We start from the raw sequence: 17,627 nt of genomic DNA on the forward strand, positions 1-17,627 counted from the left end.
AAGGAATCAATAAAGAGACCAACTCTGAGTGTCATATGATCAAACTGAAATGAAAGGGAGAAATTGAAAGCAAAATATATTTGTACTAGAAGTGATAAAGGGCGTAAATTCACACAAGTCATTAAAAAATATTTGTTTGTGTTCATTTTACCTTTTGTATAGGAATATTTTGCCTGCATATATGTATGTGTACCACACGCATACCTGGTGCCTGCTGAGGTCAGAAGAGGGTGTCAGGGCATCAGAGGCTCTGGAACTGATGGCTGTGAGCATCACGTGGGTGCTGAGAACACAGTCTGGGTTCTCTGGAAGGGCAACAGGTGCTCTTAGCCACTGAGTTCTCACCCCAGTGCTTTTCTCCCCCTTTTATTTATTCGTTAGGGTTGGAGTGAGGTATGAACACTGTGGCACTCCAGTGGAGGGCAGATGTTAATGAAATGTGTGGGAGTTGATTCTCTTCTTTCTGAAGATCATACTCAGGTCACCTGGACTGGTGGAGAGAACCTTAATCTGCTGAGTCATCTCACCAGTCCCAAAAGCCATACAGTTCTTTCTAAAATTTATTTGTATTAAGTGTGTGTGTGTGTGTGTGTGTGTGTGTGTGTGTGTGTGTGTGTGTGTATCTCTGTGTGGGCATATGTATGAGAGTGCAGGTGTCCCAGAGGCTAGAGGTGTTGGATTCTCTGGAGCTGGAGTTCCAGGTGGTTGTGAGCCACCTGATATGGGTACCGGGAATTGAACTCAGGTCCTCTGGAGAAGAGTTATGTGCTCTTAACTGTTGAGCCATCTCTCCAGTGTTGAGGGTTTTGTGTATGTTGTATCAATCAATCCTCCACCTCGTGCATTCGAACCAGATGTTGGCAAGTCACTATCATTTCCAGTTTTACAGATGTTGACCCTGAAGTCCTGGGAAGTTATACAAAATGTCCACGTTTTCCTGGATGGAATTACAATCAATATTTGCTTGATCAATAATCTCACTAGGAAGTACATAATAGATGATTTAAAAATCACTGTGCATCATAAGGATTCAAATGCGGTGATTGTACGAGTTCCATTTGATGTCTACTCAAGTAGTGATGCACTTACTAGTTTATTAGTCACCAGCATGGCTAGTGAGGCACTAACAGAAGGGTGGACTCTCACCACAGGGCCCTGTGGTGGTTTTGTGTTCCCCAAAATATTGTGTACCTTAATAAACTTATCTGGGGTCAGAGAACAGAAAAGCCACAAGATACTTAGGCTAGAAAATGTTAGCACACGCCTTTAATCCTAGCATTCCAGAGACAGAAATCCCTCTGGATCTCTGTGAGTTCAAGGCCGCATTGGTAACAACCAGGCATGGTGACTCATGCCATTAATCCCAGAAAGCAGCCTTTAATCCCAGGGAGTGGTGGTAGAAAGCAGAAAGGTTTATAAGGCATGAGGACCAGAAACTAGAAGCATTTAGCTGGTTAAGCGTTCAGGACTTCTAGCAGCAGTTCAGCTGAGAGCCATTGGGATGAGGACACAGAAGCTTCCAGTCTGAGGAAACAGGACCAGCTGAGGAATTGGCAAGGTGAGATAGCTGTGGCTTGTTCTGTCTCTCTGACCTTCCAGCGTTCACCCCAATAACTGGCCTCAGGTTTGATTTTATTAATAAGAACTTTTAAGATTCATGCTACAGGGCCCAGATTGGGGAATCAGCCTTCTGGAAAGTAACAGTTAAGGCCGTAGTCAGGAATGGGCACTGTGCCATCCACACCTGTCTTCTATGATCAGGAGTCTGATTCACTGTGCCAACCTCAGGGCCTTTGCTGTGCTTCTTGAGTGGGAAGGGAGACATTTTCTTCAAATATGAACTAGACTATGCTTTCATAGATACGACCTGGACCCATCTAGGAATGACTACCTTCAAAGGACTCAGGGGTGTGTTGGGGGGGTGGTGATGGTATTGGTCAGCTGACTGGTTGGGATCCGATGTAGGATACTGTCTTCCTGAAGACTTGAGACTATGACTCATGGGCAAGGAGCTGGATGGACAGGCACAGCTTTTCTCAAAGCTGTTTGATTTGTAGAGATATGCCAAGCTAGAGCAGTGCCCTGGCCACAGCTGATTCTACAGAGGATAAATGCTAATTCCAGAACAACAAGCAGGCAGAATGACATGGCCAGCATGGAGAAGCCACCTCATTAGCTGTGGGAGCTTGTCTTGGCCCATCACAGGAATTCTGAGCCTTGTAGAGGCATCCTGATAGACTCCACACTGACTTCTGGGAACAGTACAGGACTCTAGTACATTTGCTTCCTGTCTGTAGTCCCTGCTTGAGGCCACCTCTCCATCCTAGTGGACATGGGGTTCTCTGCTCTTGTATTTAAATCCCACACCTGGTTCTTCCACACTGTTCAGTCTCAAGCAAGCCACAGAAATGCTTATGTCCCTCATCTGTAAATACCAGACTGCACTTTGAGTTCCATCTCAACACAGCACACATGAGGTCTCGTATTTATGAAGCAATATTTTCCAAGGCCCAGGCAGTCATGAAAATAAATGACCCCAACATGTAGTGAGGTCATGAGAAAGGCTCCTTTCCTCTCCCTTTCCTTACTTGTGTCTCTCCAACAAATCAGAGAGAAACCCCCCTGGGTGTACTCATGTACAAGGCTTCTTAAGAGCTGACCACTCATAACCCCTTTTCACCTGAGATATTTACAGATGACCCTGGAGACATATAGAAGAGATACACAAATCAAACATGTACTCAATCATAAAGACCTTTATTTTAAAACAATTCTTTGGTATGCATATAATTTTACCACTTATTAATGATGAAGGATAATTTGCACACTAATGAGATGGATACAATTGTTTATTTCCACATTAAAAAAACAAGTCCTGGCTGAATATTCAGTACTGATTGATATTTTGTATAATTAACAGCATTGAGAATACTCCTTAGTATAAATATGGAGTACAAAAGGATACTTGGAATTCTTTCAGAAGCCGTTGCAAATTGTTCTAATACCGAGACAACTCGTTTAATAGTTTTTTAATGAAACTCAAGTCAGCAACTCAAATAGCAATTTTTAAAAATCAAATATTCTGCCGCAGTACAACTCAAAGATCTACTGGCTTGACGCATGCAGAGAGATGACAGTTGGAAAACACTGGAGTTTTTGTTCTTTTTAATTAAACCATCGTGTTTCTTTAAGATCAGAAACTCCACATGTACAAACTACGAGCAGCTAAAACAAAATACTTCTGATATGTGACCGTTTCTGTCTGAACCAGGATCCTCGGGGTGTCATTCTTGGTGTCGCACGGTGTGAGGGTACAAAGTTTTCCAGCTGTGTGTTCAGAACCAAGGCTGCGGTGAAACTGGGAGACACAGCATGGGTAAGTTCCGCTAGGAACAGCTAGGATTCGCTTGAGGGCTACACAGCTGGAAGCCTTTGCTGTTGTCCACTTCGTTGTAAACCCCGCATTTAGTCATATGGTCCATATGGAGGCTCAGTTCACAATGGAGGAAGCTGTGATCTCTGATGAGGCATACCTTATCGGGACTTGGGCCTCTGGAATGGAGTCAAATTGCTCTCACTGGCCATTGTTTCTGCTCCGGAAATGAATTCATCCAAGCAGGGCAGCAGGATGGAGGGGCAGAGGGGCAGCAGGACAGAGAGGAGTTGAGAACTAGGAACCATAGGTGCAGCAGAACCGGGCCTGAGCAGGTGAGCTCAAAAGTAGAAGCCGGGCTCAGGAGGCACAGAGAAGTAGGGACTCCTCATCAGAGGCTGAAGATGAGGGGTGTGGGCTATTGTCACTCAACTGAGGCCCTCAGAAACAGAGTTAGGTGATGGCAAACTGTGTAGACGGAAAGGAGCCTTCTAACACAGGGGTGACAGTAACGGCCGGTCCTAACAGCATTTTTTGCTCCAGTAAGGATGTTATTTGGTGGAGCCCATGTAGATTCATCCTATCCCAGGTAGTGCCTTGTGCCAAATTCAGGAATCTCCAGTTATGAAGTTTCTCTGGGATGTAGGAAAGACTCCTCTAGCAGTTGTGAGGACAACAGCCCAGTTGGGGGAATTTTATGCGCTGTTCTTCCAAACAGGAAGAGGAAGTGTGACTCTTGCTATCTCCTCTCAACAGAAAGGAAGAGACAGAGAAGAATGGATCAGAAATACCCATCCTGGCTTTTCAGACTAAGTCCCAGGATGTCATGGGGTGGGTGTGCAGAGGAGTGGGGGAAATGTAGCAAAGTAGTTGGGCTGCCCACCCCTCCCTCACCACACACACACACACACACACACACACACACACACACACACACACACGCATACACACACACACACACACACACACACACACACACACATACACACACATACACACACACACACACACACACACACATACACACACACACACACACACACACACACACATACACACACACACACACACACACACACACACCCCATGTTTAGGGAGTTAGACTCTGGCTCACGGCTGCCTGGTGTGGAGCCTTTGCCGTTCTGTCGAGGAACCACCTGGAGCACAGACAGAGACCAAGTGGTTGGAACAGAGAGAAGGCCCGAGTTAGAACTTCCTCAGTATGGAGGGGACCAGGAGAACCAGAGACCTGTCACAGTGAGGGAGAAGGCAACCCCGCCAGGAAGGCATCCCGCAGAGGGCACAGTAACTGTGGTCAGGTAGAAAGTGTGTAGGAACAGTCCAACGATAGTGGGAGACCATCAAGCCAAACCTTGTTGTGGCCTCTGGAGGCCCTCTGCTTCCTTCTGTTTGGCCCAGAGACGCAGAGGCTGCTGGGGGATGCGGGCCAGAACTTGGCTTGTGGGAAACATGGCTATCACAGAGAGTGCAGGTAATTTCGTCCTGGAAGTGCTGGCTCATGCATCATTCTACGAGAAGCACTGTCCCCCTGCACACATGCCCTTCCCTTCTCTCTCTGGCACACCACATTCCAGAGTTCGGGCGATGCTGGCTGGATGGCGCTAGCCAGTTGCCCTGCACACAGGCAGAACGGTCCCACCACACTTCTCGCCTTTACAGCTCTCCCCTCAGTTCCCAGAAGGGCTTCACCATGGAGGGTGTGGCTAGAGCCCTGCTTTAGGAACTGAAGGTGGCTGGGTGTGAATCTGAACTTTGCCAGTCACCAGACAAAGTGTGTGTGAGTGTGTGTGTGTGTGTGTGGGGGGGGGGGGCTGTACTTGATTGCTCTTAGCAGCACGCACCTGCATCTCCTGTCTACCCATTAGGAATGTTATGACTACAGACTCCACCTCACAAGTCAGGACAGGCAAGTGTGCGGAATAGAATATCTGTTTAACTACGGAAAGACATGTTGCCGAATAATGGTTTAGCTGTGTAAAGATGTGTTACACTTGTTTATGCTGCATTCATGTAATTATGTAAAGGTGTGTTGTATTTGTTTATGCTGCATTTGTTTAACTATGTAAAGATGTGTTGCTGTTTCACCATGCCTGCCTAAGGCACCTGATAGGTCTAATAAAAAGTTGAACAACCAATAGTTAGGCAGAGGAGGGATAGGCAGGGCTGGTGGGTAGACAGAATAGAGCCAGCCAGCCAGCCGGGGCCTAGCCAGGGAGCAGCCAGAGTCTAGTCAGTCAGGCAGGGGCCAGCCAGGCATGGAGGAAGCCGGAAAGCAGGACATACAGAATGAAATGTAAAAAGCTCCAAGGCAAAACGCAGATGAAGAGAAACAGGTTAAATTAAGTTATAAGAGCTAGTGAGACAAGCATAAGATAAGGCCAAGCATTCGTAACTAATAATAAGTCTCCGTGTCATGATTTGGGGCTGGTGGTCTGAGAAAGCCTGCTACACAAGTGAGATAGACGCTCACAGGGCCCTCCTTCCTAGAACAGAAGGAGGTGAAGCTATGCTGAACACATTCTTTAAACAGTCAGTGTCTTGGGACTTCTGTCTATCAGCAGAGTTTGCTGGGAAGTGTGGTGACATTTAACAGACAGAGGTCCTGTTGAGTGCCTAGAATGATGTCTAGGACATGGTAGGAACTCAGTATTTGTTATTGGCATGGCTAGCCTTACCATAAAAGGGCTGCATCATAATCTGGAGGAGTAAATGAGCTTGGCATGAGTGTGTTCCTGCCTCTGAAGGGGTAGCATCCAGGATGCTCACCAGCACCACTGTGCCCTCATCATCCGTCTACAACACACTGTGAGAGGACCACTCTCCTCTATGATCTGTGATTCCTAAGACCCATCGGGAAAGTGATCAACACTGATTGCTGAGCTAATCAGAAGGGTGCAAGGGCTGTAGGATTTGGGAAGTGCACTTTCGTGTGTGAGAGGTGCTCCACAGGACACATCCCCACCAGCAAGTGACACCTGTCCCACTGACTCTGTGCCTCTGCCATCACATGACTTTCTGCCTCTCCCAAAGGTCACCAGGTGCTTTCCAGGAAGTTCCCGGAGCTTGTTAGCAGGGGACCCTCACCCAGTGGAGCTGCACTCGGAAGAAACTGTGCACTGCAGAGCGCCTTTGCTCTTCCTGCTGCTCTCTGTACCCAGGGAAGGCCCGCCCTGCATCACCTGCCAGGCTGCAGAGCTTCTCACACAGCTGCCAATCAGGCTGGTCTGGGAGACTTCTGAAAGAAGACCCCGGGGGGGGGGGGGGGGGCTCTTCCTTGTTCTCCTCTTCCTTTTCATACAGGGGAGCCGCTCTCAACCACATCACAAGAATGATGACCTCCACATCCCGTTTCCGATCTAGTAGGTCTGAGGCAAAACCAAGAATGAGTCCCTTGACTCTCAGATGATGTTGGTGATCAGCTCTAGGACTTCCCTGTGGAGTCAGGGCAGTTCATGTCCTCTCTTTCTAGGGTAGACTCAGGGTCTGGGGCAGCTGCATGGAAAGCACTTGATGGTACTTTGTCATCATAGGTAGAGTTGGGCATGAGATCCCTTGGCAGCCTGCTGAACTGGATGCACCTGATCTCTGGCTGGTGACAGAAGGGGACAGGGTTTGCAGGTATGCACTCCTGGAAAGCCAGCAAGGGATGGCAGAGTCAAAGCAGCCTTAGGGACCTTATCATCAGGATGTCAGATTTCAGATGTGTTCCAGGCCCTCAGAGGTTACCCAGTCTCTCCCAGGAGCTCCTGCCTACCTTGGGATGGGATCTGAAGTTCCTTATTTTCCCCTTGGCCTCAGCAACTTTTTCTTCCACGTCATCTTTTTAAAGAGAACATGAGGTGTCTAAAAGTTTGCCTGAGACTTTCAGGATGAAGTCAACTACATTTTCTAATTTTAGCACAAGAAGCCATCCTTTAAGTTTCCATATGGTGCAGGATGGAGGTGGCCTACATTTAGACCAGAAACGAGGAGGACAGGTTCTGAGTCCAGTGGCCAAAGCTTCTGGGAATCCTGGAAAAAAAGGAGCTCCAGGATACTGGGAGGTTGAACCTAGGTAGATGAGGGTGGAAGCCCTGCAGTAGACGCCGAGCCCATGCTTCAGGCCAGTGATGGCACAGCTCTTTCCTGCACTGCAGTGTGTGTGTGTGTGTGTGTGTGTGTGTGTGTGTGTGTGTGTGTGTGTATGTGTGTGATCTCATTTTCCCTCTGGTCCTCATCTAGTTATCTAATTATTGGTTATTCCTGGGGCTCAGCTCTTTCCTCCACTGCAGAGTGTGTGTGTGTGTGTGTGTGTGTGTGTGTGTGTGTGTGTGTGATCTCATTTTCCCTCTGGTCCTCATCCAGTTATCTGGTTATTGGTTATTCCTGGGGCTCAGCTCTTTCCTCCACTGCAGAGGGTGTGTGTGTGTGTGTGTGTATGTGTGTGTGTGTGTGTGTGTGTGTGTGTGTGTGTGTGTGTGATCTCATTTTCCCTCTGGTTATTCCCGGGGCTCCCCACTCTAATTCCTAAGAAACCCTGCCAGGCTGTTTGGCCTGGGACATGGTCACATGACTCAACAAGAGCGTCCCAGAGCCAGTACACTGTAGCTCTAAGCTGCAGACTGTAGAGGGACAGTGGGTTCCTTTGAAAAGCTGGGGTTGGCCCAGGCAGCTGGGTTTCCTTGCCCGTGAGAGTTATCAATCAGACACTGTGACAGATGTGTCCAAAGCCTGGCTGGCACTGCTGGCCCACGTAAGACACTCCGAGCCACACTTCTCTCCACACCACTCCAACAGTGTCCCTGTCTGTCATTGTCCATTGTGCAGGTGTCAGTGAACAGTCCTTACTAAGCAGCCAGCACGGTCCAGGAATGGTGGCTCAGGACTGCTTCACTGTTTTAATTTTGTGATGATTTTTGTCGATTCCCAAAGGAATATACCTGTAGTGTGCAAAAAGTAAAACGTCACAGCAGAACAATATAACAAGTGAAACTGATCCGTTAAGCCCAGAGCTAGTAACTTGAACAGATTCATGATGCCTTCAGATGTTTTTAGCATTGCTTGCAATGTATACGTAAGTACACAGCCAAGACAAAGTCAACACAACACGGTTGTGTGGCTTGGTTTTTATATCCGCACACGTCCTGGAACTCTGTATCAGTAAGTAAACATCCTCTCCAGGTCCTCCAGGGAACACCAGTGGTTCATACATCGACTGAATGCTCCACCAGCAGACATTAGGATTCTTTCCTTTGGAGAAGCTATGTGTGGCCTTGTTAGGGTGTCTCTGACTCTTTGATCCTCTTGTGAACATTTCTGAAGGAGGGACTGCTGGGCAGATTGCTAGGCCAAAGTGTATGGTCATTTTACACTTTGGTACAGATACACCTGAACCAGACAGGGCTGCCGCAGGGCACCTGCACTTCCATGTACATGCCCACTCCCCACCCCAACCATATACTTATAATTTAAAAATAAATCTTAAAAAAAAAGAGCAAACCTAAGCGTGGAGATCATGGGTAGGGCAGCCCATCAGGAGACAGAGAACGCAGGCCTTTGCTGGCCGCAGTCATCATATCACCTGGGGACAGGCTCCCCAGGGGGCTCTCTGTTTTGTTCTGTTGGTGCTTCTGGTTCTTGTGGCTGGGTCTGGCCTCCAACTTGTGGGATCCTCTGTCTCAGGCCCCTACGTGCTGAGATTACAGGCATGCACCACCACCATGCCAGGCTTCTGGAAGCTTCTTACCTGGCTTTTGCTATGTGCAGTACAAAGGCATCTACTCCACCACTTAAAGGCTGCAGAGTCTGTGGGGGACACACAGAATTCGGAAGCTTTAGCTTCCTCCACTGAGGGGTCGGTCATAAACAGGAGCTGACAGGGGGGCTGTGATAACTAAGGGAGCATGTGCAGAGGGCAGTGGCTGTCCACCTGGACTGCACAGCAATCACCCAGGGACCTTTCACTCTCTTGATGTCCAAGCCACACCTCAAGCTCATTAAGTCAGACATTCTAGGGACTGAAGAATGCGGGGATCTAGGATCTAGGATCTAGATCTAGGTCTTGGTGACTTTTAAAGATGGTGGGACAATCTCAGGTGTTGGCAACAGTGTGGCTCAAATGAACAGTGCTAGCTGGTGAAGGGTTGGGGTGCAGGGGAGGGTGAAGTAAACAGGTTGGGGGTGTGCTGCAGTGTCCCACAGAAGAGCGATATAGTGGAATTGGTCCTGAGTCTCTTCAGGGTTCCCTGAGAACCCTCGAAACACTTGGCTGCAAGAGCAAGCAGCAGGAAGCTACTGGACAGGTGAATTCGCTCAGCTTGCCGGAAGAAGGTACCCCGCACTGACTGCTGCTGACAGATCCACCTTTTCTGAAGATGGGGATTAGCCTGGAAACAGAAGCTGGGGTGCCGTCTGCAGTCTTAGAACTTTTGCCATTTCCAAAACATCTTTTCTGCATCTAACTCCATCTCCAATACCAATTCTACTTACTCTAAAGGCCTGGCAGTGGCAAAGTTCAAACTCCACAGCCTCTGGAACACCTGGAACCTGTGTTCTCTACAGGGAAGTCAGTCTCAGAACTGCCATCTTGGATGAGGGCACCTTATAAAATGCATGCATTTCCAATGGCCTCGTGAGATACACAAAACAGGAAGTCTGAATGCTTTCTGGGAGAGGAGAGAAGGTGGGATATGGGGAGGGAAGAAGTCGGGGGAAGGGAGAGAGGGAGGAGAGGAAACAACTAGACACTTCAGAAGGTCACTTCTTTTTTGAATTAGGGCAGATAAAAAAGGAAGCATCTAAATCTGATGTTCAAACAACCTTTCCAGTTTGATCTTGTCTTTGCTTTTAAACAACTACATTTATAAGTGCCCTAGATCTGTGAGCCGTGGACACTCCGTTCCTCCCTTTGCTGGGCTTGAAAGACAGGTGAACTTTTCTTCCATCTGCCCAGGCTGCATCTAGAATTTTCTATGGGTGCTCCTTTCCAAATTAATTTTTTGTTGTTGTTAATTTTGTCCTTTCACCTTTCATTTGGGAACCCCAATCCTGCAACAACAGAGCACACATCTGGAAGGCTTAAGGACTTCTGGATCTGGTGTAAAGGGAAGAACACTCAACTCATGTCTGGCCAGACTGTGCTTATTAGTAAGGAATGATCACTTTCATGGTCACTGTAGGATGAGGAGCATGCATTTTCCTCTGCAAATCGCAAGGTAAATACAAATTTCCAAACACAGAACGCATATGGTTTTAAACACGTGAATTGAGATCTTCATGGTACAGTGTCTCTCAAACCTGGGTGTGAGCATCCCTGGGGCCACTTCTTACACAGTTGGCTGCGTTGGATCTGTCATTTGGCAATTCCAGGGAGGGCTGAAGATCTGCCTTTCTTGACCAGCTTTCGGGTGACACTGATGCCGTTGGTCCAAGGCAACTGCTCTGAGGATCACTGCCTGGCAATCTGCTGTGTATCTTCATCTATTGGTCTCTGCCTTAATGTTCTGAGGCAGGGTCTCACTAAACTGGATGCTATTTGTTTGGCGACACTAGTCTTTTTCCCATACTGGGGTTATAGGCCTGTCTAGGTACGCCCAGCTTTTTTTTTTTTTCTTATGTGGGTGTTAAGAGATTCAAACTCATGTCCTCAGTCTTGCAGAACATGTGCTCTTACCCACCTAGCCATCTCTCAGCTCCTAGACCCAGGCTACAGATGCTGGAAAAGAGACAAAGGGTGTGGGCATTGTGGGGAGCCACTGGGCATTTATTGTGCAAGATGGTGGCATGGACCGCAGGTGTTGGGACTGGTCAGGGTGCTTCCTTGTTTGACTAAAACTGGACTGGGATTTAAACAGAAGGCGTGTGTGGGGAGGGGGTGTTAATTTCCTTAGCAAGTGCAAAGTCCAGGGCCTGGAATCTAGATGCTCACACAACACTATTAGAAGCTGGTCTCTCCTGGTCCCTCGGTGTGACTGATGCTCTGGGGTGGCCTGGCCATGTGAAAAGGATGGCCATCTGTAGCCCTAGCTTCATTTCTATAGGTACAGCAATAAAATAAATACCGCCTCTTTCTCAAAAGCCCCAAGGTCAACACACATTGGATTATCCGGGTCACATTTCCATCTTAGCGTGGCTCACAGACCTGTGTGCACTGACGGTCCAAGTGTGGAAGACCAAACCCACGCCCCTCCCTGTACCGCAGTTCTGGAAGGAAAGTATGGGGCTCTTTTCTAGACGCTCTGCCCTTTTGGATACTGTACAGGAGAAACTAAAGCCACCACAGGTACAGCTTGAATGTGGGGTGCAGAAGTCCCCCCTCCCTGAGGCCTTTGCTGATGGTTCTGGTATAATCTGGATTCACACTCCCATGTTTTCTTTACAGTAGCAGGAATCTTTTAAGGAGAGTTTGCCCCGGCCTGTGAGATGCGGAGAGGACAGTCAAAGGTTAGCCCTTCCAGACTAGGCCTCAATAGCCATCTGGGATTATGTGTCATCTCCAAGTGTCCAAAAGAGGCCAGGCAGCATCGGCCCAGCTGCTGTGCCTTAAGGGCCACCATCACGCCACGTTTCCTAGGGAGGGTCCAGTCCCTCCCTGTCCTTGTGGGTACTTGTGTGTAATCACTGACCAGCTAGAGTCCTGTTGCACCTAACCCTGCCAGGCCACCATAGCTCCAGTTAATCACCTTGATGTGGACTGCCTTCTCCCAGGCCTTCTTGCCTTGCAAAAGGAAGGCAGGCCATGGTGGCAGAGTATCCACAGCTGCCATGGAGGGGTTGGCTGATGCATCCTTGGCTCCTCACCAGGTCCCAATCCCATCTATTCCTATTTTGGCTACGAGGGCCAACTGACTGTATGTGCCAACATACGACAGGATCATGGAAGCCACCTTCCCAGTCCTTTCCTCTTCAGTGCCAGGTACTCTCCCAGGGTCCCAGAAGAAGGGCACTCCCCTCTGCTCCACAGAGGCTATCTCCAAGGAGCAGGCCCCTTCTAGTCTCCCAAGAAGAGGAGGGCTGGGGCTGTTTGCTACTAACTCCTTCCTTAGTTGAGTCCCAGAGCCTGGTCCCTCCTAACCTTCCTGCCCTGCTCTTTCGGATCAGGACTGGCTGGGAAATGCAGCGAGCCTGGCCCTATGTCTACCCTGAACAGAAGCACAACTGCCTTGACCCATGCCTTCTCTCTGGAACTGTCTCGAAGGTCCTCGTGCTATTTGAGAGGGGAGGCAGGTTCTGCAGCAGCCACGGCAGGCAGGCTGAGAGCAGACCCGGTTTTGTGATTTCTCCAGCTAGCCCTCCTTGCTGCCTCTGAGAGCTCTTCAGACACGAGTCTGAGAAGGCAGTGCTCACAGAACTACTCCCACGCCCACGCAAGCTTCTGGCTTTGCTTCCAGTGAACTTAACAAACAGGTCGAAGCTAGAATCTGGGAACAGCACGGGACACACACTAACACAGTCTTGTTCTGCAGTTACGGACGGGGATAGCGTTTCAGACTAGAGGCCCACGCGGGCTACTACAGCTGAGGTGGCAGCTCAGCCCTGCCCCGGATCCGGTCTCTCTGCGGCTCTGTGTTGCCCATTAGTGTGTCCCTCAGCTATGGGGAAGGAAGATCGGCCTTCTATCATCCTGACACCAGCCCCAGTTCTGTGCTCAACAGAACGGCAGGGAGAGCCCCTCTCTTAGATACAGACCAAGTGTAGAGGGTAAGGGAACATGCCACAGCCCTGCTGAATGATGTTATCTACAGATGCTATCAGTCAATGAGCTAGCTTTTCTTATCATCAAAGTGTTTAAATAAACCAACACGTGATACTATTCTCCTACGTTAATTCAGATACCATTATCTGTTAAAATTAAACAGACGGCGAGCTATCTACGAATACTTTCTCTAAAGTCTGGGTCAATTAGACATGACCAGCTCTATGCCAAGGCTCTGGAGATTAAAGATAAAATGTTCACAACCAGTATTAAGACTGACACAGGTTATTAAGAACACCATTAAGGATATTTCAATAATGAAGTTAGATGTGGTAATTTTATGATAAGGAATCCTTCATGTTGCTATAAAACTATTATGCAATATCAGGAATTACAGGATTGATTTTTGACCAAATTGCATTTGTTCCTTAAGTGGGGATCACCCTAAATAAAGCAACTGAGACTACAGGAAAAAAAAAAAAAAAAACATTTAAAATAATGGCAGTGACTCCATGCACATTAGCTTATAGCCCTTTGGCATGTTTAAGAAGGAACGGCAATCACAGAAATTCCTTTCCTTTTTAAATAGAAAGGGCAGGGCACAATGCTCACTGACACTAATTTAGGAAGGAGTGGCGTCCTCTGCTAAGGAGCACAGAGCACAGGCCGGAGCGGGCTGCTCTTGCCAGCCAGCACTGCAGCTGACTGGCACTTTTGAAAAAGGAGCTGCTCTCCGAGTAAGTGGTCCTCCACTGATGTAACTGAGATGAAGTCAGAAACCCAGGTGAAGTTCACGGGAGGACATCCCTGGCACACAGCGTATGACGGATGCTTGGCCAATGCGAACCGAGTGGATGCTCAGGGCTGAGGGATGCAGCCCTGCCCACGGGGTCTGCCCAACAGTGCTAGCTCCGAGGGCCACCCTGACCTCAGCACACACCTCTAGCTGAGGGTGGCGGTAATGACTCTCCACAATGTAGTCACCTTTGACCCTGAACCAGAATCAATTAAAGAAACACGTTGAAAGTATGTTCTCTGATGCCTTTAAAATATATAGACCAGGTTTATTATTGAAAGTGAACCCACATAGATCATTTATCAAAATGAGATTTTTCCCAAATTATACCCTTGATAGTACTTGTTAATTCATTAAAAAGAAAAGGCCCACCACCAGCTGTAGCTACTTCTTTTAGCTACTTGTTTTTGCTGAGCGTTCTCTGCTTTTCCGCATGCTCCACAATCTTTTCTTCCACATAGAGGCCCTTCCGCTTCCGCACGGCATTCATGTACTTCCGGGCCTGGTTCTCAGAATCTGCCTTCTCCCCAAAGTGCAGGTACTCCTCCTCAGTGGTTGGCACCCAGAAGGGGTCACTGGGAATGACCTTGTAAGGGAAGGTGACAGGACAGGCTGGGTGAGCAGATGGCAAATTTCATCAGTCTCTGGCTAACGAAGCAAGTACAGCAATGGACATTTATCTCCCTAAAATGGTAACATACAAATGTGAAGAATCCCGGGAGCTGTGACAAAGTGGGGGCAGATTCAACAAACCTGTAACACCTGCCATTCTAGCTTTTCATGGAGTCATTTCATAAGACAAGCAAGAAAAAATGGCTTCATCTTTAATGAAAATGAGAAAGTTATCCTGATAGGATGTATCTAAATAGGTCTTCATTAATTTTGCCTTTGTCTCTAATAATGATCAACTTACAAGAACACGGTCTTGATCTTGTTTTTGTAGCCAATCATGTAGCCCATCATGGATCAGCAATCACTAAGTAGTTGAAAATGACTTCTGATGCTCCTGCCTCTACTTCCTAAGCACTGTGATTACAGATGTGTCTCATCACGTTTGGTTTATGCGGTGTTGAAGACTGAACCCAGGACTTTCTGTGTAATGGGTCCTGTTTAGCTGGAAGCTCCACTAAAGACACCCGAGGTTGGCTGTTTTTTCCTAGAGGCTCCCAGGGCTGCTGTCTGTATGCACCGACTTCTTCCCTTGGGGACTCCTTGAGGGTCTTGGCTGTATGATCCTCTGCTGTGTGCTGAGTCCGACCTGCACAGGGCCTCTGCCCTTTACCTCCACCTCTCTCACACCTGTGTGGACGTCCTGAAGCTACCAGCATCAACATGTCAAAAAACAAAACCAAAAACAACTCCAACACGGGAGAGCTGTCCAGTTTGGAACTACAGAAAGGTCTCTCTAGACCACAGAGCAGAGAATGGAGGGAGGGTGCTTCTTCTTCACTGGCTCACAGAGAACCTGACTGCCCAGAGCTCAATCCTCAGATCAATCTTTCCAACTCAACAGTTAATAGTGTATACCACCTTCTAACTAACAAGAAGGCACCCGAGTGAGAGCTGTGGCCCAGTCAACACACAGATACAGACACACACGTGTGCACACGACACACACGCTCATGCAGATGTGTGCATACACACACATGCATACAAACATGTACACATTCACACACACCCCTAGTGAGGAAAGCTTTAGGAGCTCCACTTCATTTGGGTCAGGCAGGTGGGAATCAACACACACAACATAACCTCTCGGGAGCTCTTCCGGTCCCGCCTTCCTCACCAGCCTCCCACAGGGTCACCTCAGGACCAAGCGGTGGATCTGGGGTTAGGCTGCCATGCATGTGCAGCACCTGCTGAGAACACTTTCTCTTGTGTCTGTTATTAGCTCCTTTTCTTCCCCCTTTCATGGAAGGCTAAAACTTAGAAAGAAATTCTCAGATTGCTGACTGCAAAGGTTTCCTCGTGGAAAATGCCTGTAATTTTATTTTCTCTATTTTCTGAAGCACTTTCTCTCAAAAGCTCTTGATTGTAAATTACATGGTATGCCAGAACACAAATGAGAAAAATCCTTGGAGTGAGAAGGCAGATCTCAACAACCATGCTATTTCTAAACCAACATAAGTGTTTGTGTGTGTGTGTCGGGGGGGGGGGGGGGGTTACTAGATCAGTGGCATTCAATTACAATGTCGTTTTAGACTTTCAAAGATTGAACCTTTGGAACGAGGACCATGGCAGGTGGCAAGAGAAGGACAGAAGGAAGGTATTACCAGGACAGACGTTTTCTTCACAAAAATTTTCTCTAAAATTAATTAAGAGCCTTTTTAAAAATAACTGTCTGCAGCTGAGCCAGACACTAGTTTTTTTTAAACATTACTAAGAGTGTAAGTTCAATTCAGACTCAAAAAAAGGAAAAATTCGGAGACACAAAGGACAGTAAAACTCACCACGGCCCTTGTGTAAGGACTCACCCACTGGCAAACCTTGTTCTTATACATTGTCCATTCCTGTTTCTGTTGTGACAGATGGGCACATGGCCACATGGATTTTGGGGGTACAAGGATACTTCTGTAAGAGCTAGACACACCTCAAAAAATTCTATCTTAACTATTTAACTCTTTTGAAAGCAGCTACGGAAACTACCTGGGTGAACTGGTAAGGCTATATTCTTAATAAAATTGTATTTACTCCAACAGACAACGGGCAGCAGTTTGTGGACTCCTGACCTAGTTAGAGACTACATTTCCCAGCTTCCTTAGACAGGACCTTGTTTGATGTGGTCATATGGTTGGTTCTGGGTGATGGGATATGGATGAAGTAGTATGAGCAAACTCTATTGTGTGTTATAGGGAGGAGTGGACCCTCTTCCTCAGCCCTGTCAGCTGGGATGCAGCTGTGGCCATCACGGAAAGCCAGGATGAGCCTGGGCTGTCACTCTGAGCCACACGCCAGCTCTGCACTGCCTTCTCAGACTAGAAGGAGAAATACCCTTGGCCTGCGTGCCCACTGTATTCTGGGATGCCTCTGTTAGAGCATTTTTTCTCCATAACATATTTGCCAATTAGGAAATGAAGGAAAACTTTCTTTGTGTGTGTGTGTGCGGGGGGGGGGGGGGGGGGGCGCGCATGGCTATGAATGGGTGCATGGAAGCCAGAGGAAGATGCCTGGTCTTTGCCAGGCTAGTGGCCAATGAGCCAGAATTTGCCCGTTGCCGTCTTCTCCCGGGGCTGGGATCACAGGCATCTGCACCCACACATACTTTCCACACTGGAGCTGGGGATCTGAGCCCAAGTTCTCACGTTTGCACAGCAAGCTCTTTGACCCCCCTGAGCCTTCTTCCCAGACCCACTCATAAAAATTTAAAGAGGCTCAATAAAATCATCTTCAAAGAAAGACTCAGTCTAAATTTTGTTTTTTGGGGGGGCAGGCCTGGTGGTGTAAACATGTCACCTTATTAACAGAGGCACAGAGGCGGAGGATCAGGGATTCAAGACTAGCTGTGCTGCGTATCATAGCAAGTTCATGGCCATCCTGAGAAACTTCGTGTCTCCCTCCTTTCACAAGCTTTTAAAACAAAAATAGACTATATGATGTATCACTCATCCAATGGTGAGGCCGGTACAATAGCTCTGAATGCTCTGTTTATAGACAGTCCCAGGCATTATGTACCTAACACGCTGTGTTCAGTTCAGAGACACTATAACCCAGTTTTCTGTGGTGGTGTTGACCAAGGCCACCCTTGTGAGATGGACGACTGTCGC

General features: G+C 47.9%; 1 protein-coding gene across 1 annotated transcript in view; it reads right to left on the bottom strand.

The window, feature by feature from the left end:
* Nucleotides 1–14,106: 14,106 nt before the first annotated feature.
* Nucleotides 14,107–17,627, bottom strand: part of Efl1 (elongation factor like GTPase 1) — a 126,780-nt gene continuing 123,259 nt past the window's right edge. The window contains exon 20 of the mRNA XM_059272071.1: nt 14,107–14,449. Within this exon, the coding sequence (XP_059128054.1) occupies nt 14,261–14,449 (189 nt within the window). The 3' untranslated portion in view covers nt 14,107–14,260. The remainder of the gene's footprint in view (nt 14,450–17,627) is intronic.

The sequence above is a fragment of the Peromyscus eremicus genome, chromosome 1 (assembly GCF_949786415.1).
Source record: "Peromyscus eremicus chromosome 1, PerEre_H2_v1, whole genome shotgun sequence".
Taxonomy (NCBI): domain Eukaryota; kingdom Metazoa; phylum Chordata; class Mammalia; order Rodentia; family Cricetidae; genus Peromyscus; species Peromyscus eremicus.